This window comes from Parasteatoda tepidariorum, chromosome 10 (genome assembly GCF_043381705.1).
Source record: "Parasteatoda tepidariorum isolate YZ-2023 chromosome 10, CAS_Ptep_4.0, whole genome shotgun sequence".
Taxonomy (NCBI): domain Eukaryota; kingdom Metazoa; phylum Arthropoda; class Arachnida; order Araneae; family Theridiidae; genus Parasteatoda; species Parasteatoda tepidariorum.
This window is the reverse complement of record NC_092213.1, coordinates 130,044-150,106: the sequence shown is the minus strand read 5'-3', so window position 1 is coordinate 150,106 and position 20,063 is coordinate 130,044. Positions and strand designations below refer to the sequence as shown.

General features: G+C 32.5%; 1 protein-coding gene across 2 annotated transcripts in view; it reads right to left on the bottom strand.

Annotated features, from left to right (window-relative positions):
• Positions 1-2,132: 2,132 nt before the first annotated feature.
• Positions 2,133-20,063, bottom strand: part of LOC107446148 (putative inorganic phosphate cotransporter) — a 32,620-nt gene continuing 14,689 nt past the window's right edge. Inside the window, exons 7-11 of one of the 2 annotated variants that reach the window (XM_071186155.1) lie at positions 15,661-15,793; positions 12,230-12,385; positions 7,386-7,471; positions 4,975-5,048; positions 2,340-2,470 (exon numbers count right to left, since the gene is read on the bottom strand). In XM_071186155.1, coding sequence (XP_071042256.1) covers positions 4,989-5,048; positions 7,386-7,471; positions 12,230-12,385; positions 15,661-15,793 — 435 coding nt within the window. In that variant the 3' untranslated portion in view covers positions 2,340-2,470; positions 4,975-4,988. Of the gene's footprint in view, positions 2,471-4,974; positions 5,049-7,385; positions 7,472-12,229; positions 12,386-15,660; positions 15,794-20,063 lie in introns of both variants that reach the window. The other variant, XM_071186154.1, reaches the window with a different exon arrangement.

Genomic DNA, 20,063 nt, shown 5'->3' with positions numbered 1-20,063 from the left:
GTCTTCTAAGGGGAAAAAAAGCTTAACTACTATGACTCTCACATAATAATTATTAATAATTAACATAAATAATTAATAAAATCAGATCAGCTGCATTTTTATTTATAATGCTTACAAATTTTCCAAATATATCGTTAAGTAATACTTAAGTCTGTCTTTCGAAAGTTTCGTCGCAATATGAAATTATGCTTTTCTGAGAATAATGTGCTATTTTTATTACTGCTCTGAGCTTGCAGCTGTTACTCATGACTAGGACTGGGCAATATAAGAAATTTTATATCGTGATGCATCGTCAGTTTTGCATCGCGATATAGCGATGTATCGCGATATAGTATTTCTGAATTTCATTTACTTGTAAGGCACAGAAAGTCAGATTTCTATCAAAACATCATACTCAGATTGATTTAAATCAATTTATGAATTTGAAGATATATATGTTTTGCCTAATAAAGATATTAATGTTATATATTCTAAAAATGATCACGCAAATAACGAAAGATTTCTTAGTTTAAAAATAAATAATAAAAAAATAAATAAAATTGAAATTTATCAATACATTCACCTAACAATATAGAAAGAAAATTTAAAGAATTAACTCGTTGAAAATTATTTGTATGCTTAAAACAAAGTGCTAAATAAATTTTAAAAAAAAATGCTTTTGAAACACTATTTTTTATCATTATTATTTCACATAAATAAGTTAAATTGAATTATTACCGAATTCTGAACGAAAAAACAAAGTAAGGTTTAATTTCTTAAAAATAAAAACAAAATAATTATGATAATCGATAATATATTTAACTGACAATATTGAAAGAAAATTAAAAAACACGATTTAATAAAACGAAGTGGTAAATGATTTAAAAAAAAAAGAAGTCTCAAACCTTGCTAATTTTTTTGAATAAACAAAGTTGATTGACTAACGTCCAAATCCAAAAGAGGAAAAATAAGTTTTGTTATAATTTTATTTATAAAAATAAAAACAACTAAAGATTTATGAATTTAAAATCACTAATAAAAACCCAATAAATTATTAGAAGTTTTATCCAAAAAGTTTTTTATAAATTAAAATAAAGTAAAAAATAGCCTAACAAATTTAATTACTTTGTAATTGAATTCTTTAAGGGCACCTTAAATTAGATTTCCGATTGTAATAAATTTAATAATGTAAAAAATTACTTAAACACATAATATCGAAATTAATTTTCACATATAAAAATAAAAGTTTTGTTTTAAAAACAACTTACCTAATTAATTAAGAAACACTTCTTTATATATTCTTTTCAATAATAGATTACGTTCAGAACAAGGTAACGACGGCGATCACAAAGTCAGTTCCATTGAAAATAATCTACTAGAAACGATATCAAGTCGCGACAAAGCAAAACTATGAGGCGCGAAAACGAACATGCGAAATCACGATATCAATCAAGGCCATTTCAACATAACGAAACGAACATCGTCTTCCACAGCGCGAGTTGGCATCGGAACGTAAGATAAGATCATTGCGTGACTTGTATCGTTATATCGTTTTGCGTTCGTCTTTTTTACTCGGCGGCTTAAATCAATTTTCTGATGCATCGCCTGAAACGAAAGTCGATGTATCGGTATATCGTTTTGCGTTCGTCTTCTTTCCTCGACGGCTTAAATCAGATTTCTGATGCATCGCCTGGAACGAAAGTCGCTGTATCGGCCTGCCAATATAGGCGTTAAGTCGAAATGTCGCGATACATCGATTTATAGCCCAGTCCTACTCATGACAGTTAGGTCAAATTTATTTTATCTACACCCAGCATTGTCAACGCTTATTTTGAAAATGGCTCAAAACGTCAAAAGGAAGAAAAGCCGCAATTTTGTGAAAAGGAAAAGCGCTTGTTGACTAATTTTTTAATATTCAAAAACCTACTTTACATTTCCTGAGTACAAAAATATTTGCAGAAACTGAGAATAAGGCAGTGATTTTGATAAGTTTTAACAAAGGGAAAACAAATTGACCAATTTTCCAGCTTAAAAAAAGTTTAATAACTTTAAAAATATTAAAGTTATTTGTCTGTTCTAAAGCCCAGATAATTCGTCAGGGCAATATTATAAATATAGTTTAAAGTTTTCGCATTGATTTAAGTGTACGGCACTTAAACTATAACATTTTATTTGGCGGCAGAGAACTACAGCGTTAGTTATATAGCAATGAATTATAACAGAAACAATTATCTTCTTATGTTCTTTCAATGAAATATTTCAAAATAGAAAAAAGGAATGCTTGAGCAACTGTTTAACAAGGATCTCCAAAGTTTGTTTTGACATTTTTAATATCAATATCCGTAACTGCTTGCTTTTCGTCTTTCGATTCACTGTTAGCTGTTCCCCATGGCTGTAATTCAGCAGATGCGAACATAGCGAATATAACTCCACAAGCTATATAGACAGCAGCAGTTGTGTAAAAGACTTTACTCCAGCTTGCAAGAGTTGCCTAAAATTAAACATCAGACTGACTTGTTAAGTACCTGTTAGAAACTTAGAATAAGTAAAGTAAGATTTCATTATTTCATTTAAAAGCCATTATTTTGAACTTCGGATAATGTGTGTCAGTTGGATCGTTTGATTGGCTTGATTTCTTTTTACATTGAAGTAGGTAATGAAAAATGAATATTATGCAAGTTGGAGCTCTTAAAAACATTTCCACTTTTCTGCAGAAAAATTCGAAGTTGAAGATCATTTTGTTAACACGTTGAATGCCACGCTAATTTTACATGGCTTGCCCGTCTGGCCACAACGGTAAATAACTACAAACTAAATTTGCAAATATTAGACAGATTTTGCTAGTTTTTTAATAGATTTAGCCTGACATATCTGATAAAAGTGGTGAGTTATATTAGCCTACGAATTGTTTAGAAATAGGGGTGGATATAAATCTACTAAATAATCTTTGCCGGTCACCGTTGGCCCCCGTGTCACTACGAACAAACTCAGTGCCGGACACCGATGACCCCCATTCAATATGTAAAGGTGTCTACACACCGAACGCAACAGTGATGCGAAACACGATTTTTCCCCTCTGTTGCTGTGTGTCTGTTGCAAGTGATTGCATGTACCTTCACACCGCATGCGACAACAAACCTGTTTCCTGGCTAGCGTATGCGCACTTTCTTCTGTATCTAGTTTTTGTTCCACAGCTCATTTTATCGTTATTTTTTGTATTTAAAAAATTATTTTATACATATGAATTACTTTTTATATTTATATTATTTTTTATATTTATATTACTTTATGATTTCAGTACAAGATGCTTCATAAATTGTCGAAATAAACTTTGCGTCACATTTTTGCAAATATTGTATCAATAATTTATACGAAATTATTTATTTTTTATAATTTTTGTCTTTTAATTTTGTCTACTAATTTTTAATACTTAACTAATCTTTTTATGGGAAAAAAATGCATTTTTTCAGTATAAATTTTTCCGACTATAACACGTATTTTTATTTTGTTAAATAAACTAAATTGTTGGAATACTAAATAATTCAAATTAAAAAAGTTAGGGAAAATGAAAAACAGAAATTATTTTATTATCAAAAGGTCATGTTAGGAAAAAAAAATTTTTTTTCAGAACATTGTTGTGAACAATATTTTGAATATTACAAATATATCAAGTTTGCAACTTAACATTTTATATAGACGTGATAAAAATGAATTTATTTCCATATGCAAATGCTTCAATATAGTTTTTTCTTACATTCGCAAGTTGATAGGAATTTATGAGGAATATACTAATAGTAGAAAAGATTTATACTATTAATTTTTCGCAATTAATTCAAAATACTTTTAGAGAATTAATTAAAGAAAAGTACCTATTCAATGCATTTTTCATAATTAACAAAACGCACTAAAATAGCTTAAACCTAAGTGAGATTAGCAGATTAATCCCACTTTAGAATTTAAAAAATTTATCTCAGGAATTTATGAAATTAGAAACACTGTTTCTAAATCAAGACCTATCAATATATATTTTTAATCAATGTTCTTAAAAATTTATATTATTTTATATATATGTAATAAAAATTTCAACGAAGATTTTTATAAATAAGAACATTTAAAGTACATTTTTGTAATAAAAATGTCTTTTAATGTCTTTCAAATATATTCAAATATTTTATCTAAACATAAGTCACTATGCTCTGAATGACGTTAACATTAAAATCATACGTGATTTCATCGTATTTTCCCTTTGAGATTAGAAATATATAGGAATCGGATTGAATCTCTGAGAGTCTGCAACAGCGACGGAAATTGAACTCCATCCAATTCTTGAAACCAGTGCGACGGCAAACGCTGGTTGTTGCAACAGAGGGAGGATGAAAGAAGTGCGCATGCGCGAAGTCATTGCAACATGCGATTTGTTGCTGTTGCAGTCGGTATGGAGACTCCTTTAAAGTGAAGTATAAGTATGTTTCAAGGGGCTTATCTAAAAAAAGCAACGGCACCCCTAGGTTTTTTTGCCTTGTTTTTACCCATGCAGCATAATACGTAATCTAAACGTAGATTTTGAGGAAATTGGTAACGTCAATGCGCTTTATGCGTAAAATTTACGTTGTATTAATGGAATGATATTACGATTGAAATATTCGATTAAAAAAAAAGCTTTGGTATATTTTATGTAATATTAACGGAATGGATTTCACCAACTACCTTTCAGTAAGATTGATTTCGCATAATTTACGAAAGATTGACAAAAGAATATTTACTATTTAGATTTACTAAAACGATTATGTGCATTTTACTTATTATGGACAAAGCAAATTTACTATTAAAATTTTGAGTGTGTTTTTGAGTGAGTGAGTTTTTTCTGAAAGCCTACCCGGAAAGAAAGAGTGAGCTATTTCCTGAGGGCACTGCCTTAAAAAGAACGACGTCATTTGAAACAGAAATGATAGCAGTCACCGACACGCCAGCAGAAACCTCAGTAATAGCACTAACCTCCGATCCTGAGATTACAGAGCCTGCTCCTGAAACAGTAGGATGATCCTGTCAACATGGAGACGATTCATGAGCTAGAATAAGAAACCAAACAACAGAAAGAGTTAGAATACGACTTAAAACAGCCTCCGACCAAGAGACACAAAAAGAAAAAGAATCTCACCAGCGAACCAGAAAAGTCGGATGAAGACGCGACTGCAACAACTATACAGCAGGAAGCCATAACTACAGCTTCAGCTACAAATGAGACTGCCTCTGCAATAGCTGGACAGAAAAAATATCTAATGCCTAGTCAAAATTCTCATGTAACGACATAACACCGACGTTACGATTCGAGATATCGAAAAAGACCTACTAGACTTTGGGCTACGACCAATAAGAATCGAGCCAGATGAGAAAAAGGCGTGGCCAAAAGTACAAGCTCCTCCCCTTCCTCCTAGTCATTCTCACAGACACGAGAGATCTTCAACATTGAACAGCTTTAGACTACACCAGTTCGGATAGAAATATTTCTTTTTGACTATCACGAGATTTATTGCTGCAGATGCAAGAAGTTTGGTCTCACACGCAAAAGTCCCGCAATGCCGAGCCAGCCTGCATGAAGTGTGCCGACGCGCATTTTACGTACTTAAGTGCGTCGTACGCACTTATGTTCTTCTAGCAAAAAGAAAAAGAAATGTAATCCCACCAACGAACCAGAAAAGACAGATAAAGCAGGGCTTGAAAAAACTCAGAAATTTTACCCGTCCCCGAGGACGGCTTGTCCAACAATATACCCGTCCTCCTTTGAAACTAACCCGTCGCTTCTAAATAAATAAAAATATTATTTTTTTCTTATTTGATACAAATTACACAATAAATTAGAAGCTACTAGGATTATATTATGCAGTAATAAAGGAAATACTAGGTTACTAATAGTAAAACCTAGTATTTCTTTTATGAAATAATTTATTTCTTTTATGAAATAATTTAAATGACAAAGGTCAAGTTATCTGGAATGTCAATTTTTCCGAGGGTACTGCGTTTTTTAAATGAATCAAATATGACGTTTGCTAGTTCCACAATCAAGCCTATGATTTAAAGAGGTTTCTGCACAGAAATCTGAAAGGGGTTTTCCATTCAGGTGGATGTTCATAATTGCGTTTAACGCTTACGTAATGTGTTTTTTTGTAAGTTCATTGCCGAAAAGTCCATTTCAGCTGCTGCAGTACTCCCAGCCGGAAAAAAAACATCAATCCACCATGCGCAGCATGTTGCTGTACGGGATTTCTAGATTCGAGAGTCATTTTAGAAGTGAGGCGCTGGACTCTTGTAAGATAACAAAAATTGAAAGTGTATCACGAACATTAACGGGAAAATGGCCGTCCGCGCGGACGTCTGATTCGAGAAATTCGCTGTCAGCGGGAAATTTTTGACCGCCGAGGACGGGCGGACGGGCTGTTTTTCGAGCCCTGAGATAAAGACTCCTCTACAGCAACTATACAGCGAGAAGCCAAAACTACAGCTGCGGCTACGGATAAGACTTTCCCAACTTTTTTTTTAAAAAAGAAATATTTTCCACTGTAACGAAATTTAACAGTAGGTTCCTCAATACCGGGAAAAAATAGATGAGTGGTAGCTAAGTGTTTTCAAGTCTGCTGAAAAATGTTTATATTTATATTTCATTTGTGAACTACGAACTTATTAACGAGTTATTTTCTGTGCCCATATATATTTCCCTTAAATTAAATATTTATTGATAGCTTAAAACACCTAGATATCTATAATCTTCCCTACCACTTTTGAAAACTCTCCAGATCGTCAGTTTAAGTTGTTTTTAGATTAGTATTTTTCATTTTAAATAATTCCTCCATCACTGCTCATCAAAAATTTTAAGTATCAGATGAAATGTAACTTTATGGTAGTTATGTGGTGGTGACATTTTTAAAAAGTGGGCGTAATTATCCTCATTCAACAAGTTTCACTATTTAATTCGCTACCAATTTATGAAATTTTTGTAGATAACGGAAAAGTTGGCATCCCTGTAATCAACTTTTCAGAGCTTTATTATTATTATATATACAGCGGCCTAGGCCAATAGGCCCATACGCCAAATACAATGAATCATTTAAAAGGTCAACAGACCCTTATNTAGACAGTATTGAATTACTTTTGAAAATATTTCATAGAGTGATACACATTAGGAAACTAAAACTTTCACAATTATTGGTAGTAATCTTACCAGCTTATTAACAGCCTCATCTCGAGCAATTTTGCGCTTAAGTGACTTTGAATATGACCTTTTAAATCATTTATATTTAGTGGTATGGAAAATAACTTTAAGCGGATAAAAAAAATATTAAAACATTAACTATCACCAGAATATATTTTTACAAAAAGCATGGAAAGTTGGCAGCCCTGGCTTTACTTACGCTATTCGAAGTCAAAATTCCTACAGTCATTGGAGCTAAGACACCAGAAATATTGGCAATCGAGTTTGTTACGCCATACAATGTTCCTGAAATATCAAACAAAAAGGTAAATATATAAACCTGAGTGCTTAAACGTAATGAAAGCTAAGGAAAAGGTTTTTAATAGTTGAATGCAGCAATCAGCTACTAAAATTCTTTAGGAGAAAAACGTATTAATGTTTAACTCGTTTTCTACCAACCTCCATTTCAGAGAACGTTTTTCTTTTTTTTTTTCAAAACAGAAGAAGGTGGTACAAGAATTGCTCCGTAATTATGACTCGGTTTAAAAAAAACAAGATATTTATTCTAGCGCAATTTGTATTATCTAGCTTTATAAATGTTATATCTAAATACAGAGATATTACGAGCACCCTATAATGTAAATAGTTGTCGAAAATCAATTCATTTTTATTTTTCTAATCTATTCAGTAATTCAATACTGTCTACCACCATAACTTACGGTGCAAAATATTCATATTTTAAATAATATATAAATAATTATATATTTAACCCTTGTATATATTTAACTCAGACTACGTACCTTTACGTTTATTTTGTGATAATTCATGCCTTTTACCTTTATCCACTCCAAAATCGAGTATCTTTTTCTGGCCCTTAAAAGGGCCTATTATATGTTCTCGCAAGCTCGTTTTCCGTTGTATATATTATTGTATTCTTAACCAGTGTTTATATCACAACCTTGTTTATCGTGTATTTTAACTAACTTAGACTGCGTTCTATTACGCTCAACCCATTGCTTAATCATTGTTCTATTCAACACGTATACGCTCGCGTAACCTCTCTAACCCCTTTCCTCCCTTATTCAACATTCAATCTTAGATGAAGGTGTAGATAGCCCTATGGGCTAGGAACACCGTAAGACATAGTTTATATCGGTATATCGTTAAATAATAAAATACTAAACTGAAAGTAATATGCTAGAAAATATTTGCTAATTTCAATATTTTTTAATAGATTTTCGCTTACGATCATCAATTTTTACAATCTTAGTCTACTGTATTATCCTGTATTTGTATTAAAATAACTGAAGTTAAAAAGTTTGCCAAATTTTATCATTTGAAATATGTATTTGCAGCATTATCAAACTTATGGGAAAGACAAGCCTTTTGATTTAATATTGAAAGCAATCACGGAGTTATGAAAGACAAAAACTAAAAGCGAATAATTCTAGCTTGGCGTTATTCTTGGCGTCGTTTTAACATTAGTCGTCTTGGAAATCAAGTAGGTAGTAACCTATAGAGCATGTTGCTGTACGGNCTTTGGATATGTCAATCATCAGGAAGGCTATTGTTTCTTTATTTATGATTGCTCTGCCAGTATAGTCTATTATTCGGAGTAACTGTTTGGTGGTATCTAGTTACCTATAGTCTTCGGTCTAACATAAGTGCAGATTTACTCAATAACTCCTGAAAGAAAGAATGATTCAGATCGGGTTACCATAATCAAGAAATTAAATCCTTTAGTAGTCCAAGCGTAATGACATCTTTCGTTACTGTGCAGCTCAATAACATAGTGTCATCTTTCTTAATTTTCATTCAGTGCGCAGTTTATGTTCAGTTTATTCGTCGGACTGCTAAATTGATCCGTGCTAAGGCATTCTTTCTTCTAGGAGGTGTTGATTTGCCTAGACGTGCATACAATCCCATACCATACATATATACAAGTATTCTCAAATAGTAGTACGCCTTGGGATTTTATATTACTCTTATATTCTATAATATCCTGACAACGGTTACTACAAGTCGCACAACTACTACTGAATTCGCGCAGTTTTAGAGAGTAGTCTTACCAGTTGTAGCATAGATTGTGTATAAATATTTTAATAATTTTGATTTAATAAAAATTTCCCAGCCATTATTTTCACCACTATCTATAAGAAATCAAATTATATATATAAATGTTCTAATCATAATCAATTGGTTTTGTTTGAAAGGTTTTTTGCATAAAATAAATGCGGCGCTCGTTATGGGAGAGGCTGCAGAGTTACTATCAAAATACGGGCTCGAAAATCCCCGACGGACAATGAATTCCTTGAATCCGACGTCCGCGTGGACGGCTATTTTCCCGTTAATTTTCGTGATACATTTTCAATTTTTGTAATCTTGCAAGAGTCTAGAGTAGCGCCTCACTTCTAAAATGACCCTCTAATCTAGAAATCCTGTTAATTGCTTCGTCAGACCAAATGCAGCAAAATGACCCACAATACAGCAACATGGTGGAATTGATGTTTTCTTCGTCTGGGAGGACTGCAGCGGTTGAAAGGGGGCTTTTCAGCGAAAGGGGGCTTAAACAAGAAGCGCTAAATTCAATTATGAACATCTACCTAAATGGAAAACCCCTTTCAGATTTCTGTGCAGAAACCTCTGTAAATCATTGGCTTGTATGTGGTACTGGCAAACGTCATATTTGATTCATTTAAAAAACGCAGTACCCTCGGAAAAATTGACATTCCAGATAACTTGACCTTTGTCATTTAAATTATTTCATAAAAGAAATACTAGGTTACTATTGATAACCTAGTATTCCTTTTATTACTGTATAATGTAATCTTAGTATTTGTAATCCTAGTAACTACTAATTCATTGTGCAATTTATATAAATGTTTGTAATAAATAAGAGAAAATTATATTTTTATTTATTTAGAAGCTACGGGTAAGTTTCAAAGGAGGACAGGTACATTGTTGGGCAAGCCGTCCTCAGGGACGGGTAAAATTTTTGAGGTTTTTTTAGCCCTGCCTGCCAGTAATTTTTTCTTTGAAAACACACCCCACAGTGACCAAGAGCTGTGCTTTCTCTGGAACTGAGGCCGGATGTATACATTTTTCCTTACTTAAGAGTTCTAGCAATTTCATAGTACCCTATGCATATTCAAGGGGACTGCTGCATTGTGACAGCATTGACTGTTAACCAAATTGCTGCAGAACGAATAATCTCAGCAATAAAATACATTTATAATCATTTAAGATGAAATATGAACAAAGATAATAGGATAAAAAAATTTTCTTCATGAACAAATAACTTAACTGTTAATTAAATTAAATTTTTTGAGCTGATAATTGCTTTTTTTTTTTTTAATGTTTCTTCCAGGGTCCTACTGCATTGTAACAACATTGTCTGTTAGCCAAATTACTGTTGAACAAATACTCTCAGCAATAAAATACATTTATAATATAATTAAAATCAAATATGAATAAATATTTAATTTGGTAGGATTCTTCTATTTTCTTTCAGGGTCCTACTACATTGTAATAACATTGTCTGTTAGCCAAATTACTGTTGAGCAAATACTCTCAGCAATAAAATACATTTATAATATAATTAAAATCAAATATGAATAAAGATTTAATTTGGTAGGATTCTTCTATTTTTTTTTTCTTAATGAACAAATAACTTAACTGGTAATAAAATTAAATTTTTATTTTCAGTGTGAGCTGATAACTGTTATTATTTTAATGTTTCTTTTTATAATAAAAATGTCAAATTAAATTCAGAAATTCAAATGCATGCATAAATAGTTTAGCAAATTTGTTGGAGCTTTAGCTTAGTATTTAGGAGAGGAGCTGGTACATCAAAACTGTTTTTGCTCTAGGTCCTTGGCACACCATCTTCATTTCACTTTATTAAAAATTTTTACACAATGGAATTATGAGCATTGCTTTATTTTATGCTTGTTTTTTAAAACTTTTCTTCATTTTAGAAATAAATCTTGTAATGTTTATTATAAAGTTGACCCTCACTAACGCAAAATATTGCTTTACATGAAATGCATGTTTGGTCCCGTGAGTCAGCAATCAATTATTATTGCATTTTACATGTTTAACAGGAAACTGATTATTACTCAACATGAAAGGAAACAAGACACAGCACAGATAATAAGAATGTGAAGGGNCTCTTTTCTTTGTTTTTTATACATTTTATATTTTTGTGATAGAATAAAAAACTTATAGTTGTTCTGCTTCGGAACACAGATGAAAACACAAAATGATGGGCTTCATCAACAATCAAAAATATATACATTTATTTTACAAATTCCATATTATTAGGGTGGCGCCCTTCAGAGAATTAAAAATACAAAATTATCTTCATCAAAGCTGATGCTTTACATCCGTTGTTTAGTGGCAGACTACTATTTCATATTGTTTTGCAACACATGGTTTTAGCCCTCTGTTTGGAAAGACTTTAAAACAAAACTTACAACAGTTACTTCTCTCAACAACTGAAATTTAGTGTGTTTAGAATAGTGTGATTAAGAAAAATATGTGAACTTTTAGCAATTTCAAATTAATATTGAAATGTACAGGTTTAGAATTTTCTACAGTGAAAAGTTTTCGGAACTTCAGTATTCAAAAAAGTATACAAAAACTAGACGTTAAGAACGTATCCAATGAGCGAGCAAAGCGAGCATTGGACTGCGAAGCAATCCGAAATGAACTGCGAAAGCAGTTCCGGGGTTGGCGAGCGCCAGCGAGCAGGGGGCGAAGCCTCCTAGTATAGAAATAAAATTATACGCTAAATGCGTAAAAGTTGGCAGATATGCATTTGTATACTTTCAGGGATGTCACCTGCTTTCTGATTTCGGCAGAATATTTAGAAACGTGGTAAAGAAATAAAAACTGGTGTTACGTAAAATAAAAATATGTATTATAATTTAAAAAAAAAACAGCAATTGTTCCGATTGTTAGAATTCCACCCTAACAAACCCTACCGCTAACATTATAACGCCTACAAAGCGTAGGAAGTAGTAAAAATTTATTCGAATAGCAATTTCTTAAATTTTTATTTACCTGCAAAATCAGGACACATATCCATGTGTGTAACGTTATAACCTGAATAAGCAAAACCACTCAAAGCCATTGCGATACAAAGTAAGGCTATAATTAGCTCGGCTCGGCACCCAGCAAAATTAACTGCTATCAAAGCAAGTCCTGGACCAAATGTACCTAAAACAAATTAGAAATTAGTCTAGTCTAGTAGTGTACTGCAACTGGACACCTATCCCATAAGTCATGAATTTGTTTTAACACTGTGAGGTCAGCTGTCCGCGTAGTTGCTGGATAAGTAGTTCGAGCACTTTGTCGAAGAAATCAAAATAAATGGAAATATTAACATGTTGAATGTCATGGGGGACATAGGTCACCGGCGCTGAGTTTGTTCGCAGCTTCACGGTGATCACCGGTGACTGGCGAAGCCAAGATTATAAGAAACACATAATTCGAGTAAATTTTCCATTTTTTTAATATTATTATCGTTACTAAAATGGATTGAAGAAAGTAATGCAATATAGAAAACACAAAAATAGTTTTATTTATCTACATAGCGATGTCAACTTGCTCTGGACATTGAATAAATACCTTCAAGTGGTAGTTTATTAATTGTGATTCTTGGTTTAATAAATTCAATTTAGTAGATTTTTATCCACCACTATTCGTCGGCAATTCGTATTAGTGAATAATTCACCACTTCTTTCAGATATGTCATGCTAAACCTCTTAAAAAATTAGCAAAATCAGTCAGATAGTTTCAAATTTAGTTTGTAGTTATTAACTGTGTGGCCAGACGAGCAAGCCAAGTAAAATTAGCTTGGCACTCAACGTGTTAACCCTTTGACGGTTATGAACGAGTTAGGCTCGGAATCGAATCGTGTTTCACAATGCGCGCAAACGAGTTCCGCTCGGGAGCAAGATTTCAACCGTAATGGTTAGTAACGAGCACTACTCGCGTAGTGAAATTTTTCCCCAATGCACACTGACGAGCTGAGCTTGTTCGCCATTATTATTCTGCATTGACTATGTTAAAAACGAATCCTACTCGCGAAGCGTAGTTAGTTTTACTGCCTACAGATGGCAGTACGGGTTTCATGAATTTCTTTTCATAATAAAGGGGAATATATTTTTTTACCTTGTTCTTTTTATTCGTATTTTGGCGCGTTTTTTAGGTTGCTGGTAAAGTGAAATGACTGAAAAGCGAAAGTTAGATAATTATGATTGTGATATAGAAAGCTTATTAAGTTTTGAGTCCGATGAAGACTTTGTTCAGAGTGTTTAGGTAATTACTGTATTTAAATGCTTCATAAAGTTTTACATTAGTTGTATTTATTTAGTCCTTTCGATTTAATATTTGTCTTATATTTATAATTAACTATTATTTATATAATTGATTATAATCATTTATAATTTACTATTAATAATTATCTTTTATTATTTTAAAGTTCATAAAAACTGTTATTTATGTACTACAAAAATTTTTCAAAACGCTTGAGACGAGCTATCTATGGCATTGACAGAGATGCCAACTTTCTCCGCTTTGTAAAATAGTATTTTCTAGTAGTAGCGAAATTCAAGTTACTTTCAGTTCAGTATTTTTCCTTTTAAGTGATTTTTTCACCACTAAATATCAAAAATTATAAGTATCATATAAAATGCAACGTTAAAGCAACAATCAACTAGTTACTCTATTAAAAAGTAGGCGTAACTGTCTTTCCTTAACGAATTTTACTACATAATTTGCTACCACTTTATTATAACTATTCCAGGAAGCGGAGCAGTTGGCATCGCCAGAGAAGGGTGACATTTTCGGAAGAACGGCGGGGAAAAGCAGCTGCCACTTTCGACTACTGTTTGCTCGTAATACTGTTCATTTCCCTAACCGTCAAAGGGTTAAGAAGCCGCTAGCTGGCTTTTGAGGAGGATGAGGTTCATGTGCTTTACTCGAGGAAATAATATAAGTAAAAAGGTACAGCAATTTGCTCAAAATGTTAGTTCTTTGTTTGCAGATGAGAATAAAGTATCAGCATGAGGGAGCTTATTGTTTTCTTTTTTGCAGGTTGAACACTCAAATTTTTTTTTAATTTTTTTTGGTAGAATTGGAGTTTAGATTTTTAGATCTGAAGGTGAAATCGCAGTTGAGGCTGCGATAAGGTTTGAAGTTGATGTGATTTGTTGAGGTTGATGAGTTTTATCAGATTGATGAAATTGAGGAATTGAAATGTTTTGCTATTGGTCTGTAATTTTCAAAGTTGAATATATCATTGAAGTTTGCTGTACTGCATTTTGTAGCTTTATCAAAGAAATCTGCATTTAATTTATATTATACTGTGACACAGTTTGTATTTTCAAGTATTTATGAATGTTTGCATATTCAGGATGGACCATCTGTTACATGTGATTTTTCTTGTTTTGGCATGCGGTTAATTTTTTTCATAAGATGCTGTGAAATTGTAGATCACGCTGATAAGGCATAAGAAAGTATCGGTCGAATTAGCAATTAGTATATTAAAAGCAGAAATGCTACAGGCAACAAAAAATATTAAAAGTGGGGATTAATTAACAGCAAAAATTCTATTAAACGAGATAGCAACTTTTTCTAGCTTATCTAGTTTACAACTGAAATTTAGTGCAAAGAATGTTTAATATGAATGATTTGCAGTATAAGCCATGTTGGCAGTATAAGCCATTTGCAGTATAAGCCATGTTGGATTGATTAATTAAATAAATAAAGATGAATTGAGTTTCTACTCATTCTAACGTTTTCAGTCGCCTGCAACATCTCTGTGAAGGGAATACAACAGTGAAAGTGAGGAACGAGTTATTTATATAAAGATATAAAAACTGCATTTACGAAAAAAACTCCGTGAAAAAAGGGTAAGTTTTAAATATATATACACACAAGTATGCATAAGTAAGCTTACATAAACAAAATTCTCCTGCAATTAAAATTTCTTTCACTTTGGAAAAGCTGAAAAACTGCAAATTTTGTAGCAGCAAAATTAACTGCAAAATTTTATAGCAGCAAAGCATTTCAAAAAGAAAACAAAAAATATTTCTTATTTAAAAAAGGAAATAATAACACTTAGTGCAAATCTTCAGAGTTATGTCGCTGTATAATAAAAATAATTCTGTTGCTAATTTGCGTGGTTTAAAAAATAAATAATTCTTAATTATGAATGTAAAGCATTTAATGCAATGGTATATTCATACATTAAAATGTGTTCTGAACATTGTTGAAAAATCTGCGCAAAATTTCCTATATTTTCATCGAATAGTTTTTGTGTTCCGAGAGTGAGAAGTAGACACTGCAAAAAATTTTGAAACAGCGGAGGTGAACTTTGAGGGCAAAAAACTTTTTTTTAACGTACGGTGCTCACAATTTACCCAGCTATATCACTGTTCACATTATATCACAGTTATTAAAGAATGGCACAGTTAAATGGAATTTACCTATAGAATTCATCAATTTTCTGATGGCAGTTATGGACATTTTGTTAGATTTTCTTAAGTAGTCAGCAGCAAACGATGCCGTCCATGCCCCGATTACATTTGTGATAAATGGCAAAGAGGAAAGCAAGCCATTCTGTAAAAATAATTACGATCAGGACGTGTGAAAATATCAATTATTAAGAAACAAAATAATTTTTATCGTTATTACATAAAATGGATGTTTTTTAGTAGAGCATACCTTCAATTTTCTAAACTCCTGACATTCCTAAAATCTTATATTTTATAGCACGTTGCATAGTATTACTTTTGAAAGTTTTCAAAGTTTCATATAGTAGATGCAGTGCAAAAACTAGATAACTAAATATGTTATGATTTATGCCGCACGCAAACTAAATAATTCAACAAATTATTAGTTTTATAGTACACAAACTATATAACTCAGCATATTATGAGTTATAAAGTACACAAGCTTGATAACTTAACAAGCTATTAGTTCTATAGTACTAAATCTCAACATATTATGAGTTACATATAAGAACACTCTTTATGATTAAGATATCAAATTATAAAAAAAATTATTGTTAGATAACTCAAAGACTTAGATGTGGAATTTCGATAGATACTTATACAAGATGAAAAAAAAACAAGATATATACAAGCGACTAAGATGGCTCTAACCGAGCGAAATTTAAGAAATTGTAGAAAAAGATGGAGAAAAAAAACAAACAAATTAAACCAAAATACATCAATAAGTTAATGGGGGCCGGGATAGCCTGGTCGGTAGGGCGCTGGGCCCATATCCAAGAGGTCGTGGGTTCGATCCTCGCCGGCCGAAGACTCCCCGTGTAGTAAATGGTGACTGATGCACGTTAAATCTGTCGAGTCTCAAAGTCCTCCATGTTCCCACAACAAATCAATACCTCTGGGGGTACTGATCCAGGAGTTTCCTTGTCTTCTGGATTGGTTCAAAATTACAAGGCTACGGAGTTGAACGTAAGTAGTCGTAAACCCATGAAATTGGGTCGGCTGTTCAACGACGGTTATAAAAAAAAATTAAAAAAAATAAGTTAATGGAAATATACATAAATATTAAGGCGGCTCAAATTCCTAAAAGTAAAGTGGTTATTTAAATCCTTAAAATTTCTGATAGCCCATGAAAAATTCTGATTTTTATATTTTTCCTGGTTTATTTACTTCTGTCATTTTACTGCAAGCAGTATGATTGGAACATTCAGATGCAAGCAGTTATTTTAGGTTTTTACTTCTACGGTAACATTTCTGCGCAGTTACCGGTATTAGTTTTGATCATCCTATAAAACTAAATATATCTGTAACTAACCACTCACAGTTCTTTCAAAATATCATAGTTGAACTGGAATATAAGTTGACAAATATAATTATACAATAAAATATAATAGTACAAAATGATAAATATAATAGTATAAAATTCTGACAAATAAAATATTTGAACTAGAATAGTTGAACTACAGCCGTTTGTGGCCTTCTACCATCCCGTCCTACGTCAGAAAGTTTCCACACGCTCTTTTATAGGTAGTCTGTGCAGACTATTTAAAAAGTGAACTAGTTGTGAGCATGAACCCAAATTCTATTTCAAAAGTAATTGAGAGAAATTAATCCTATATATTTGAGAATTGAATCTGTAGTGGTTGACAAGCAAATAAGACAAACCAATCATATTCTTAAATTAAAACAAATTTTTAGAGCTATATTTGCTACCACTTTCTTATTTTTACTGGATATTCTGCTGAATGGCTCTTTTGTAAACCGGTTCAACATCATAGGGGTCTGATCGAACTACCTGTAAGAAATCGTGTGTAGGATTTCAGTACCTGAGGAGTACTGTAAGAGGCGTTGCCTTTGCCCGTTCATCATAATCATGATCAATGTGGTGGTTCTGAGAGAATGCAAATTGAGTAAAAGGATTATTTTTGATGACAGATGAACGTTGAATTATGATTATGTTTTTGCATACATTGTACTGATAAAATATAATAGTTGTTTTGTAAATTTCTGTTAAAGTTAGGAATGTTTTGATGATACCAATTTAACATCTGGAGGTTTTCTGCGACAGAGTTTCTGTACAGACATATTTTACTTTAAAAAAAAATTGCCGTCAGGACCTGAACTTATCGTTCTTCGCAGGCGCACTAACCGCTCTGCCACCTGGTCGCAACTTGAAAAAATATAGATAACGGTGGTCACAAATGCGTTGAATCCCGGTGATTCGTCATCATATTACGGATTCTGAAATTTTTACGACCTTGAGATCACTTGTTTTGCACATCAGCTTCAAATACTAACTGGGCATCCATCCTGATATTCGGTTCATGAAGTAGGACAATATAGTATGGAATGCTAACGGACCCAACACTTGTCACAAAATTCTGACGTCATTTTTTTTTCTCTAAAAGTGTTAATTAGTATTTGAAAAACGTTTTATTCGCATATAATCAAAAAACTTTCGGGAATATTTATTCTAGTGGTAGATAAATTTATGCTTCAATCTATGTGTCTTTGTTTTAAAATTATTTACTACACCACTGCTCGTTAATAATTTGATTTAAAAGAACATATGGAATGAGTCATTTGATGGGCTTTCTCGTGTTGATGTTTTTAGAGTGTAAGCAAAAATTATGACCAGCTTTAGTTTTTAAATATTTTCCGTGCTGTAAGATATCTCTTAAGGAGTCTAAAAGTTTTTAGCTATCTCGGTTGTTTTATCCCATATTATTCGTTCTTTAAGATATTATTAGTTGTGGTAGTCACGAATATTTCAATTCTCTCAACAGTAAGCGAATCATTATCCTAAAATGTTATCCAAAAACTCTTTCATGGCCATTTTTCCATTATTAAAATACTTGCAGCAGGTGTAAACGCTTAACCCTTAGCGGGACATTCGGAAGTGCGACGTTTGATAGAACATTCTACGCGTAGAAATATACTACAGCTCTTTGTTGCTTAAAGAATGGTGGTTGCTAAAAGCGATTAGTTTTACATTTCCAGTAGTTTGTAACATTTGTGTCACCAGACTCACACACTGTATCGGAAAAGGTTTAATAATGCTCACAAACGTTGTTATTTATCATCCATGACTGTTAAAAATTTCAAACAAATTTAAACATAAGAAGAAACTTTCATCATTTAATGTAATATTTATCATCACTTTTCGCTATTTTGTAGAGAAAATATGTCTGTAGGTAAACCAGGTCTCTAAACGATGAAGAGTACTACTTGATTTCCACGGCGATCGTAATAAACCACCAAATCATTTAAAACAGAGTCAAAAGTAGCCAAACTAAGAGTAGTCTTACACGTTTTCACTTTCGGTTCCATTTAGGCTTTGCATACAAACCGCGTGAGAAAAAAAAACTTCCAATTTAAACATTGAAAAAATTAATTTAGTCTTTTTCCCAGGAAAAAAGAGGTACTACCTCACTCGATCGAGCATGCGTAAATGGCCACGAAATGAAACTCTCTGTAAAGAAAAGTTAGTGGAGGAGCAACGGGAAAAGCTGTCAATATAAAAAAGAACTTTTTGTGTTGTTGTTAGGAACAAAAAGTAAAGAGGCACGCCTCATCATCTTCTAGAGTCTTATCTTGCGTAATTCATGTGGAGAAAATCCTATGGAAAGGCAAGACTTTTGATTTATTATTGAAAGCAATCACGGAGTTATGGAAGACAAAAACTAAATGCGAATAATTCTAGCTTGGCGTTAATCTTAGCGTCGTTTTAACATCTGTGGTCATGAAAATCAAGTAGCACCCGATAGTCTTCTGTCTAACATAAATGCAGATTTACCCAATAACTCCTAAAAGAAAAAAAGCCTTAGAACGGGTTACCATAAACAAGAAATTAAATCCTTTAGTAGTCCAAACGTAATGACATCTTTCGCTACTACGCAACTTAGTCGCTCGAACACGGGGTCATCTATCCTATTTTTCATTCAGTGCGCTGCTTATGTTCGTTACGTCGGATTACTAAATTGATCCATGCTGAGGCCTTCTCTCTTCTAGGAGGTGCTGATTTACCTAGGGGTACAGTCCGCAAAAAAAAAACGAATCACCCTGAATAACTTTTGTTCTAATGATTGGATTTTTACGAACTAAGTGTCAACCTTAATGGTTCCTAGGGGTGACCTCAAATATGCTCATTAATTAGTGCTAACTAGTAATTAAGTTACGAAATCGGACACAAAAACGTACTTTCTCTGAAACATACATTTTTTTTACATATTCGGATTTTTAACCTTCAAAATATAGGGGGTAGCCGCAATCTGGGAAATATGGTCCCCATAGTTTGGTCAGGAGAGCGATCCAAAGTTTGTACCCCTTAATGTTAATTTCACTTTTTAGGTTTTTAGTCATATTTTCAAAACTAATAA